General features: G+C 39.7%; 1 protein-coding gene across 2 annotated transcripts in view; it reads right to left on the reverse strand.

The window, feature by feature from the left end:
- The window catches only part of LOC136856722 (UDP-glycosyltransferase UGT5), a 45,666-nt gene that overhangs the window by 20,778 nt on the left and 11,544 nt on the right, over window positions 1-13,344 (reverse strand). For both annotated transcript variants that reach the window (XM_067134795.2, XM_067134796.2), the window contains exon 3: window positions 12,204-12,426. In XM_067134795.2, the coding sequence (XP_066990896.2) occupies window positions 12,204-12,426 (223 nt within the window). The remainder of the gene's footprint in view (window positions 1-12,203; window positions 12,427-13,344) is intronic.

Here is a 13,344-nt window from a genome sequence, read left to right on the forward strand (position 1 = left end):
GCATTCAACCCCTTTTTCACCCTTCCTATTGGGATTTTCCGAAAACAAAAAATACATGTTTCTTTATTTTTAAAGGAGATTCAAAATATCAATTTTCACATCTGTAAACTTTTTCAAATTTTAAGATTTAGATACACTCATTTTAAAAATTCACCCCCTTTTCACCCCCCATATTTGGATTTTCCAAAAACGATAGATACTTGTTTCTTTATTATAATTAAGGTAGATCCTAAATACCAATTTTCAGGTCTGTAATATCTTCAGGTTCTGAAATGTAATTAGCCTAATTAAAGGCTTTCAACACATTTTCATCCTTTTCCACCCTTCCTATTGGGATATTCCGAAACCAAAAATATACGTGTTTCTTTATTTTCAAAGGAGATTCTAAATACTAATTTTATCATCTACAAACTTTAAAAGTTTTGTGATATAGATACACTCATTTAAAAAATTCACGCCTTTTTCATCCCCCCATGAAATGGATTTTCCAAAAAACAAAAAAATGCATTCCTTTATTTTTAAGGGAGATCCAAAACACCAATTTTCAGGTCTGTAATATCTTCAGTTTCTGAGATATAAGTATCCTCATTAAATGCATTCAACCATTTTTTCACCCTTTTTCACCCGTCCTATTGAGGTTTTCTGAAAACAAAAAATACGTGTTTCCTTATTTTTAAAGAAGATTCTAAATGCCAGTTTTTACATTCGTAAACTATTAAAGTTTTGAGATATAGGAACACTCATTTTAAAATTTCACCCCCCTTTTCACCCCCTTAGCGACGGAATATCCAAAAATCCTTAGTGAGCACTTACATCTTAATATGAATGTATCCCCAAAATTTCATTTCATTATGTCCAGTAGTTTTGGCTCGGCGATGATGAATCAGTCAGTCAGTCAGTCAGTCAGTCAGTCAGTCAGTCAGTCAGTCAGTCAGTCAGTCAGGACAAGCTATTTTATATATATAGATTGTGGTGCTATAATTCGGAATATGCCTGCCTAAATTGTTATTCTAGGCCAGGCCATACTACTACTACTACTACTACTACTACTACTACTACTACTACTGTCAGCCTCTGCCCTAAGTATGCACACTGGTCATTCAAAACAGCGCGTCAGATAAGGGATCGAATATCTGGAATACTATGAAGAACCAGTGTGTTACGTCCCAGCTGTATCAGAAAATGTTTGGACCAGAGAAATGGCATGCTAAAGAAGAAAGTTTTCTAACTCCCTTCTATTTCCCGCCAATATTCAGTCAGGCTGTTATCGTCGGTACGCAGCAGTAATCCCATCTATCGGAGTTGAGAGGCAGCATAAGAAACAAATAACATCACAACAAACAATGGTCAATGTAATGTTATTGTTGATCAATGTTATGCGCTTTCGATATTGTAGGCCCTCACATTTAGTTTTCTTCCGAATCTGTAATACCACTCATCATAGTCAGTACGATAAAACTGAATAACACATAAATGATCGGAAATTATATACTCTGTAAGTTTTGTTATGTAGTACTTTTCGATAGGACCAAAAACATACGTATTTATTACGTCACACCGACACAGAGAGGTCTTATGGCTGCGATGTAATAGGAAAGGCCTTGGAGTTGGAAGGAAGCGGCCGTGGCATTAATCAAGGTACAACCAGGCTGAGTGGCTCAGACGGTTAATGCACTGGCCTTCTAACTCCAACTTGGCAGGTTCGATCCTGGCTCAGTCCGGTGGTATTTGAAGGTGCTCAAATACGACAGCCTCGTGTCGGTAGATTTACTGGCACGTAAAAGAACTCCTGCGGGACTAAATTCCGGCACCTCGGCGTCTCCGAAGACCGTAAAAGTAGTTAGTGGGACGTTAAACAAATAACATTACTATTATTATTATTATAATTAAGGTACAGACAGCCCCAGCATTTGCCTGGTGTGAAAATGGGAAACCACGTTAAACCATCTTCAGGGCTGCCGACAGTGGGATTCGAACCCACTATCTCCCGAATGTAAGCTCACAGTCGTGCGCCTCTAACCGCACGGCCAACTCGCCCGGTAAACTACAATTTCTTCCAGGTTGAATAAAATTGTTTATAGCGTAGACTGTAGTTTCTTATTCCCCGACTCTATATACTGATTTTCATTAAATTCTGTTACCCCATTTTCTCGTGGCTCGGCGTCTATGTGGACTTAGCAACTAAAATACAAATTTATGAATATCTGTGTTATCATAGCCGGTACCGTAAAAATGTATAAGACATAAATGGGCGGAAATATCATTCTGTATAACTTTGGTTATGTAGTATTTATCGATAGGAACACTAATAACACAAATATTTGAGAATTAAATTTCAGGCCTTCCCCTAAACTACCATTTAATTCAGCATGAATAAAATGATATACAGCCTATATTGTAGTGGCTAATTCTCCGACTTTGTATACCAGTTTTATTTGCGATAGGACCACTAATGACGTAAATATTTAAGAATTGCTTTTCAGGCCTTCCCCTAAACTACCATTTCACTCAGTGTAAATATAAATATATTTATAACCCAGATTGTAGCGACTTTGCATACCAATTTTTATTAAGATAGGACCACTAATGACATAAATATTTGAAAATTAAATTTTAGGTCTTCCCCTAAACTACCATTTCTATCAGCGTGACAGACAGACAGACAGACAGACAGACAGACAGACAGACAGACAGACAGACAGACAGACAGAAATTACGGAAAAGTAAAAAGTGCATTTCCTTATTACTATGGACATGATCGATACAGAAATGCCATTCTTTTCAAATTCTGAGCAATGTACAGTCAAAACCCTTATTTTATATATATATAGATACACGTGTAGACATTCCACTCGATGGAAGAGTTGCATGTGTGAAACAAAAACTAATACTGTTCGGTGAAGTACGTATGTAGAAGGCATACGTCTGTTTGGAGCTTCTGTTGCATTCCGAACAGATTGTCCAGATTAAAATAATGTATGTGTATTCACCGCTGCTGATCACACTAGCTACTGCCGATATGCAGATAGCAAATATAGTGCGGCTGTAGCACACACCAGCTTGGAATTATGCGGTCGAAAACCATGTTTACTAGTACAAGGTGTGCATTCGACCGCCAGCGCTGAGTAACATGCTGCGAGTGTGACTCTGTTTCTTATCTCTTCATATTCTGACATAACCTGCCCGCTGGCAGTATTTCCCCTGTTAAAATCAGTTGGTAGACACCCCACACATCACTTATGCCTGCGGGACATTTATACGTAGAAAGTACAGCCACCTAGTATATATTCACTGATGTCGTCTTGTAGCGATCGAGAAAGGGTGTGTCTGCTATTGTAATCAGTACTCCCCACACCGACTTTGACTGGCAGTAGGAATGGGGTCCTTCTCCAACACCTGTGTAACTGGAATTAGTAAGGAAGGCCTACCATTGTAGTGAATAATTCACTTCTCGATTTGACTTGCAGAAGGCAAGGGAGCATGCATTGTTGTTTAAAAGTCCCCTATCCGAGTGTGTTTTGCTGTAGGCAAGGGTACCCGCCCTTATAAACAAATTTATCCATCTAAAATGTGACTGTTATTAGGCATAGTGGCCTGCTATTTTGATGGAAACTCACCAACTAGGTGTGACTGGTAGTAAGCTGGCTGGCTGTAGGAAAAGGGGCCTGTTATTATAATTATAACTGCACAACTCAATTTCGACTGGTAATAGGGAAGTTGCCAAACACTCTAATGAAAACTGTAATCTGTCTGGAAGTAGGAAAGGGGGCCTGCCATTGTAATGAAAACTCCCAAATCAATTGTGACCGCACAGTAGGCGATGGGGCCTGCAATTATAATGAAAACTTCCCAACACGATTGTGAATGGCAGTAGGCAAGCGAGCCTGCCGTTATCATCACAAATCCGTAACAGGCACTTTACATTGGAAACACCGTATTGGGAGCCTCCCTATGCTGTTTCTCGGAAAACGCTAAGAGACATGCCATTTTAAAATAATCTTACCGAGCTCGATAGCTGCAGTCGCTTAAGTGCGGCCAGTATCCAGTATTCGGGAGATAGTAGGTTCGAACCACACTGTCGGCAGCCCTGAAAATTGTTTCCGTGGTTTCCCATTTTCACACCAGGCAAATGCCGGGGCTGTACCTTAATTAAAACCACAGCCGCTTCCTTCCCACTCCTAGACCTTTCCTGTCCCATCGTCGCCGTAAGACCTACCTGTGTCGGTGCGCCGTAAAAACAAATAGAAAAAAATCTTATTTAATTTTTTTTTTGCTAGTTGCTTTACTTCACACCGCACGGATAGGTCTTATGGCGACGATGAGATAGGAAAGGCCTAGGAGTTGAAAGAAAGCGGCCGTGGCCTTAATTAAGGTACAGCTCCAGCATTTACCTGGTGTGAAAATGGGAAACCACGGAAAACCATCTTCAGAGCTGCCGACATTGGGCCTCGAACCCACGATCTCCCGGATGCAAGCTCAATGCCGCGCGCCTCTACGCACACGGCCATCTCGCCCGGTAATATTATTTACTGTATGTACAGTATTTACTTCGATATTCGATTACAATGTAGAATACCGTAGCGAACCACGGGTACATTTGCTAGTATGAAATAAAATTATTTTTTAACTAGCTAATGTACCCGTCCTTCGCTACGGTAATTTACCTTGTATACGGAGCTCTGCGTAAGTTACTGCACACGCAGTGAGTAAGATTATATTAAATTGCATGCCTCATAGCGATATCCGAGAAACAAAACGGACAAGACCCCATACGTTATTTCCCATGTAAGGTGCAAGTTGGGGAAATTTAGATGATAATGGGAGGTCACATTTCCTCCTGTCATTCACAATCGAGTTCGGGAGTTTCTACAAGAACGGCAGGCTCACTTACCAGCTGCCAATCGCAATAGAGACAGGTAGTTTTCATTATAATGTCAGGCCCCCTTTCCTAACGATAGTCCCACTCGAGTTGGAGAGATTTCACTGTAACCGAAACATGCTGCGCTATCTTAAGTATAAAGAATTGAAATATGACAATAAGGTATAGCACCAAAGTTGAAGATCTCTCCAAATTGAGCAGCGATTGACTAATCTGCTTCGTGAAATGACATATGGTTTAGAAAGCAATTACCTCGAAACGAAGGTCTGAACCGTCGAGGAGATTCCCTCCATATTTCGATATTTTTTGGGGACTATTAGTCATACATTTGAACAGCCTGGAATACTCACTCAAAGAATAGAATGTGCAGTGACCAAGTGAAATAATGTATATAACAAAGGGACGTAACGTATAAGGGATATTTCGCATGTAGTCCACGGATTTTACAGAAAATCGGTAGTATAAGAGAAGATGGAAGGAAACTCTAGATTTTCCCTATAAACCCCCATTCTATTCAGTGATTTCAAACCATATTCATATCTAAACTTTCCCCTTGATCAGTACACTCTATATGTGAATTTTGGTCGAGATCTATCCAGCCGTTTCGCCGTGATGGAACAGACGGACAAACAGACAAACAGACAGACACAAAAGCTTAAAACATTTGATGCGGCCTTGAGTTGACCTAAATCGGATAAATATCTGAAAAATTGGCAAATCAAACGAAATTACAGACCGTGGACCGCCTAGAAATTTATTTGTATACATAAGCATGAGCACGTTTGTAAGTGCAGACCTTCATTTCGAGATTTACTGCTTTTAAACGGTAGGTCATATCAACAAAACATTTATTTAGACTGAATTAGAAGCATTAAATTGGGCGAAATCTGGGTACAGTTTTCATACTTTCTTTTTCAGATACATATGCAGCAGATGGAATCATAAAATTGCCAGTCTGAGTGGCTCAGACGGTTTAGGCCCTGGCCTTCTGACCCCAACTTGGCAGATTCAGCTGACTCAGTCCGGTGGTATTTGAAAGTGCTCAAAACGTCAGCCTCGTGTAGGTAGTTTTACTGGCACGTAAAAGAACTTCTGCGGGACTAAATTCCGACACCTCGGCATCTCAGAAAAACGTGAAAGTAGTTAGAGGGACGTAAAGCTAATAACATTATTAAATCATAACATTTGGTTAACATATGACCACTGGTCGTGTCAATGTGGATACCACATTTGCTGATTCTATCTTTCCTACAAGAATGCCAAACGATAAGATATACGTGTAAAAAGTACAAAATTAACTTAAAATTAACTTTATTTAACGTATAAGGGATCGAGAAATGACAATATGTCATAGGACCAAAGTTGTAGATCTCTCGAATTTGAAACGCGATTGTGCGTTCTGTTTTGTGTTACGACTTACCGTTTAGCCACCAATTATCCAGAAACGAAGGTCTGCACCATCATTGAAATTGCCTCCATATTTCGAGATGCTCCGGTGCCAAAAAGTCATACATTTGAACAGATTGCAATTTCTCCTCAAAGGAAACATTGTCTAGGTTTCTGGATTAGCACTCGCATACGTACGGTGTAATTACGGAAGAAAATATTACGGTTACAAAGTTGAAATTAATAGAAAATAGGATTATAGTCTAACGGAGGGCAGCCGGGTGAGACAAATAGCCCTATGTGAATACCATGTGGATGAAACGTAAAATGAAATACCCCTCACTAAATTGTGATGAAATGAGTAGGGCCCGGATTTATATGAACTAAAAAACCTGAAAATATGCATGCAAATATGCACTAAAAAGTTACAATGTATGCACGAAAAATAAGGAAATATGCTCTTAAAAACATGCAATTTTATTCACTTACCTATTTACAGGTATCATTTATTGAAAAAAGAAGCATCACAATAGGTAACTAGTAGTCTTTCAATGTTTTCTGGAGACAAACTATGTCTGTTGTCCGTCAAAATGAGTTTATAGGCTGAAAATGATCGTTCTACATCAACTGACGTAATTGGACAGTACTTATACATGGGCACCAACGTTTCGGAGCATACATCTGGCAAGGATACCCTAGTTCCACTCAAGTATTGACTAATTAACTTGATCTTCTTCAGTCCTGGGTTCGAATTCAACACCTTTTCTAACTTGCATTTAATCTTCTCTCCAATTTCGCCTGGAGCGTAATTCAACGAAGATGCAGTTATTTCAACGAGATCAAGTGATTCATGGAGGGTAATACCAGAAGATTCTAAGCTCTCAATGGCTTTTGGAAGTTTAGAAAAATGTGCATGAATGAAATTCACATCTTGATAAACAGTAGCGGTTTCAAACACACCTTTTGCATCACAGACACACACAATATGCTCATCTTCAAGTATTGTAATCACTTCTTTCACTTCATTAAAATGTTCCTGATAAAATGATACTGCAGATAACCATGTCCCCCACCCAGTCAGGTCAGGTTCAGGTGGCAAAGGAACTTCAGGTAGACAATCTTTGTAGTGCTGGACACGAGCTGGTGCTTTCAGAAACAGTTTCTTCCCACATCCAATTAAATTGTTAACAGCTGGAAACTGTGCGCGTATTTCTTCTGCAATGCGGTGTAATCCGTGCGCTAAACAGGTTACGTGTATGAGTTTTGGATAAAATACTTGGAGGGTCTTTGCTGCTTTCAACATATACGAAGCTGCATCTGTGAGCAGTACAAGCACTTTACAACAATCAGTCTCAATTTCACATGGCCACAATAGTCGCAGAGAATCATTTACAAATCTTGCTATTGTGCTATGGCTGGTTTTCTCTAGTACTTTACTAGCAAGAAGATGTGGCTTACCGGGTTCGTCTGGATGTAATTTACCAACCACGAAATTTGCTATGTAACGGCCACAAGAATCCGCTGTCTCATCCACCGATATCCAGACACAGTTCCTTCCGATATCAGAACGGATCAACTCCAGGGTAGATTCATATAGCGGAGGTAGGTAATTTTTCCTAAGAGTTGATTCATCTGGTATTTTTTGATTTACGCAATATTTCTCGAGAAATGATCGCAGAACTGGATTGTTTAATTTATTCCATGGAATGTTGCTGCATACGAAAGCTCTACAAAGATCATTAGAAAATGTATTAAGACTACAGGACTTGGGCTTTACCTGTGTAAGAAGTAGTTGTTGTGGTGTGCTGTTCTTCTCCTCCTTTGCTTTAATATGTGCAGTTGTTTTTGAATGCTGTTCAAGCTGAAATTTCTTTTCACATTTCACTTCCTTTGAGCAAAATTGATAGTACACGATGACACCATCTGTTGAATAGTCCCAATTACCCGACACCCACCGATTTAGTAAATCTCTTCTGCTGCTCTTTTCCTTAGGAATTTTTTAAAAACTAACACTTTTAGAAATGAGATGCAGGGTATTAAAATGGAACGTAACTAGTGAACTGAAGATACTTCTGTCCTGACCAAGTGCCCAGCCCCCTAAGATTAATATCTGCTGTGGTAGAGAAAGGAATTCAGGGAAGTCCAGCCTGCCTACCCACACCTAAGCTATCTGTTGCCATTGTCAGTTGTGAAAGTAAAATGCCGTTACACAGACAGTCGAAAATACCAACTAACGAAGGATGCACATAAAATAGGCAACTAGCTAGGGATGTACAAAACAGATTTATTTTAGTAGTTCTTGTAATTATCCTAAAATTCAGACATTATATACCGGAATATGCTGTTACGTCTAGAATATGCACAAACCCTCAAAATATGTCAAAATATGCAATTGCATATGCGCATATGCATTTTTTAAAAATCCGGGCCCTAGAAATGAGTTAGGATATAAGAAGGCAGAAACAGAGGAGAAATTTAGGGGCAGGGATTCTTAGGTAAACAGATAAGAGGATGATTTGTGGTGTTGTTACTCAAATCTAAAGAGGCAAAACAGAGGCAAAAATTTAAAGCTGAAAACAGAAGTGGAAGAGAAATGCAGTAAAATTTATAGCAAATGCCAGAAAACAACTTGCGGTGTTAAATCTTGGGCTACACTCCGCGGTACTGTTCAAATGTTAACAGCAAAATTAAAGCTATTTGACGACATTTGTAACCTCCAATGGGATTCGGCAAATATTCCGCAAAATGGCAGCATGACGTCTCTCTCGTCTTCTACGCAAGGAACAACCACGAGTTTAAGGTATTTTGAAGAAAATGACGTTAACCTATGTTACTTCCCTGCTGGCAAGCAGCCAGAGATGTTGCCATGGTAACCGGTAGGTTCGTTGTCGGTCTGTCGGCCGCTCAATGCAGAGCATGAAATCTGGAAAAATTTGTAATTTTTTCCGTCATTTGAAGAGTAAGCGAAATTATACTCAAGCGAAATTGTTTATAATGAAGGGACGTTTCACTTGTAGTCCACGGATTTTATAGAAAATCAATAGTATAAGAGAAAATTGAAGAAAACCGTTGTGGTTTCCCTATAAACAGCCATTCTATTAAGTGATTTCCATGCAATATGCATACTTAAACCTTCCCCTGGATAAGTAAACGCTATATATGAAGTTTGGTCGATATCTGTCCAGCCGTTTCGCCGTGATGGTGGAACAAGCAAACAGACAAACAGACAGACACGAAACCTAAACACCACTGATACGGTCTTGAGTTGACCTAAATCGGATAAATATCTGAAAAATTTGAAAAACAGGCGAAATTACAGACAGCAGATCCCCTACAACTTTATTTATATAGATTCGAAAGAAGCCTGAAACCTGCATAATAGTGGTGCTGGGGGTGGGGATGGATGTTTTTTTTACAGTCTGCCTTTCGTCGCACCAATACACATAGGTCTTACGGCGACGATGGCACACGAAAGGATTAGGTGCGGAAAGGAAGCGGCCTTGGGCTTTATTAATGTACAGCGCCAGCTTTTGCCTAGTCTGAAAATAGGAAACCACGGAAAAACATGTTCAGGGCTGCCGATAGTGGGGTTCAAACCCAGTATCTACCGAATACTGGATACTGGCGCACTTAATGGGGTGGGGTGGGAGGCGTGTTGGATGTTCAGTCCTCCTGTATTTATAAAATATTTTTATACATTATAAGAGCGTAAATGGTAATGTTATGTGTTTAACACACCTTCGCGTATTATTGGCTTTAAAAGCGTCAAAAGGCGGGAGTTTGTCCTGGATGGGGGTTCTTTAACGTTTCAGTAAATCTTTAAACTCAGAGCGTTAGCACGAGTCTGTAGTATTACACGACTCATCTACTTTTACTCTGAGACCGGCCATGAGCATGGATGTTTTGGTTGCCGTAAGTCGTAAGACCAATCTTATCAAACTGCATTCCAGCAGCGATGAGTAAAACGAATATCCTCAATATGAGTCAATAAATGCCGGCCCCGTGGTGTAGGGGTAGCGTGCCTGCCTCTTACCCAGAGGCCCCGAGTTCGATTCCCGTCCAGGACAGGGATTTTTACCTGGACCTGAGGGCTAGTTCGAGGTCCACTCAGACTACGTGATTAGAATTGAGGAACTATCTGACGGTGAGATAGCGACCCCAGTCTCGAAAGCCAAGAATAACGGCCGTGAGGATTCGTCGTGCTGACCACACGGCACCTCGTAATCTGGAGGCTTTCGGGCTGAGCAGCGGTCGCTTGGTAGGCCAAGGCCCTTCAAGGAATGTAGTGCCATGGGGTTTGGGGGTTTGAGTCAATAAATACAAATACAGTAGTTTATGAGCATGCCAACTAGGCGTACTAATTACTATCAGTTTATATTCTCTCCATTATGTAACGTGCACTGCTTGTGGTCGAACAAGATCGTAAGCCAAAAATTGAAAAGAAAGTCTGACACGGGACTCTGCGTTGTATGAAACCTTAAATGTCATCTGACTGTGCCGGAATTCGAATCTGTAAACTTAAGTATATAAGGCGATCGCCTGAACAAGGACCCTATGCCGCTAGTTGTACGTGACACGGTGTGTGTGTGTGTGTGTGTGTGTGTGTGTTGTTTGAGGGCTGAAGTCATACTCTGCTCTGTATATAAATATATTACAAACGGGGCGAGTTGGCCGTGCGGTTAGGGGCACGCAGCTGTGAGCTTGCATTCGGGAGATAGTGGGTTCGAATCCACTGTCGGCTGCCCTGAGGATGGTTTTCCGTGGTTTACCGTTTTCACACCTTAATTAAGGCTACGGCCACTTCCTTCCCACTCCTAGGCTTTTCTTATACCATCGTCGCCATAAGACTTATCTGTGTCGGTGCGACGTAAAGATAAAAGTCTGAGTCAAACGAACATTCTTACTTAGAAGACGAATGGGAGTGATATTTCTTTCCTCCTTTGTATCCTTGGTAACTATTACTTGTTAAAATAGGATAATCTAACTAGTGAGTTAATTAACCGCTGTTTCAATAAAATGCCTTACATATTTCTCTGAGAATCAATTTGTCTCCGCTCTATATAGCCTATATAGGAGCATATTGTCGTTGCGCCTCAAAGTATCGTTATGTGACTACATAGAGGGAGGAAATACTGACCCGCAGCACATGTGTCACTTAGAACGAATATACGTCGGTATAGTTCATGCAATACTGAACCTTAGATGACTGAACCTTTCGGGTCAGAGTTCTAAGCTGAAACATTATCACATACCGGATATTTCTAGGCGCAACGGCGACGACAGGAAAATCGATCCGATTTCCAATTGGCATCCCCCGGAGCCGTAGAATGGGTAGGCAATTTAGACTTAAAGATATAAGCCTAGCTTATCATGGGCCCCTTTAAATTTGTAAATATTAATATGTATGTACGTATGCATATATTTATCTTGCCATTCATACATTAAACCAGCAAGTAATACAACAAATGTGTTAGATTTTTATGTGATGCAAATTAGAGTTATTGCTAATTTGATTATTTTAATGACAACAAGGCACCATATTTTACAACAGAATATTATGTTCTTCATTAGCTAAGAGTTGTTGACCGTATTATTCACTTATTTAATTCAGTATAACGTCACTCATACTGATCCAACTAAAACTAGGCAAATCGCCTGTTGCTAGCACTAGAAATGATATATACCAGGTAAATTGATTGTATAGTACGAACCACGAAGTTGTAAGCTTGAATTCGAGAGATGTTAAGTTCGAACCCCGTCTTAGGAATTCCTGAAAAACATTGACTAACACTTCTCGCAAAATATTAAAGTACACACATTTTTAAAGGTATTTCGAGCGTTTGCCAACTCACATTGATGAATGTTATACAATACTAATTAATGTGATGTAAGATGTCACTTTTACAGAAATATAACTGCTCACTCAGAATGAACTTACCGAGAACATCTAGTTGAGGTAGCCACTTTGAAGTCTTCACGTTAGGTGGTAAACCTTTAACAAGACTTCCGTCAATTTTCCAAAGCACTCGCTGAGGAAGTAGTTTGAATGCATCAACAAAGGCCTGGAGTTTTTCTTTTGGAAGGGTCTCACATTTAATTAACGAACCGAAGCTGAAGTATATTACACCATCTGGAGCTTCACTAAGAAATTTATCCAAATCCTGTAAAAGATGACAAATTTATTAATTACTGGTAACTATGAACTATTTAGAGGAAGATAAAAACTAAATAATACTAAAAGTGTAAGATGAGATAAAAACTACACTGTATTTAATCAGTTTATTAAAAAGAGCCTATGAAAAAGAAGCAGCAATCCAGAACAAAAGCGAGGAAATGCTGCAGTTAGTCCCCTTTTTTACGTTTACACAGAAAAGGCGGTAAAAGGAAATCTATGAGGAATTGGAAAAGGAATCACAATTCAAGGAGAGGAAAAACTCTGAGATATGAAGATGATATTGTTCTTTTATCTGAGTCTGCAGAAGATGTGGAGAAATTTCTGAATGGTAGACACAGTCTTGGAGAAGGAATAGAAGATGAAAATAAATTCAAACCAAAAGTAATGGAGTGCAGTCAAATGAAGTCAGGTGATGCAGGAAATATCACATTTGGAAAGGAAGTAGATGAATATTGTTAGTTGTGTATTAGCATAATTAATGAAGACAGAAGGAAGGAAGAAATCAAAATGCAGACTAGCACAAGCAAGGAAGGCCTCCCTTAAGAGAATAAATTTTCTCGCTTCCAACATTGATATAGGAATTATAAAGGTGTTTTTGAAGACTTTCGTCAGGAGGATGGCATTATATGGAAGTGAAACGTGGACGACAACTAGTTCGGAAAGAAAGAATAAAAGCTTTCGAAATGTAGTGGTTCAGAAGAATGCTGAAGGTGAGATGCGTAGTTCGAATCACAAATTAATAGGTACTGAATCGAATTAGTGAGGTAACAACGATTTGGCTAAATATGACCAGAAGAAGAGATATAATGATAAGGCACATCTTAAGACACCCAGGACTTGTTAAGTTAGTTTTAGAGGGAAGTGTAGGCGGGAGAAAAGGTAGGAGTAGACCAAGGTATGAATA

Source organism: Anabrus simplex, chromosome 1, assembly GCF_040414725.1.
Source record: "Anabrus simplex isolate iqAnaSimp1 chromosome 1, ASM4041472v1, whole genome shotgun sequence".
NCBI classification, from domain to species: domain Eukaryota; kingdom Metazoa; phylum Arthropoda; class Insecta; order Orthoptera; family Tettigoniidae; genus Anabrus; species Anabrus simplex.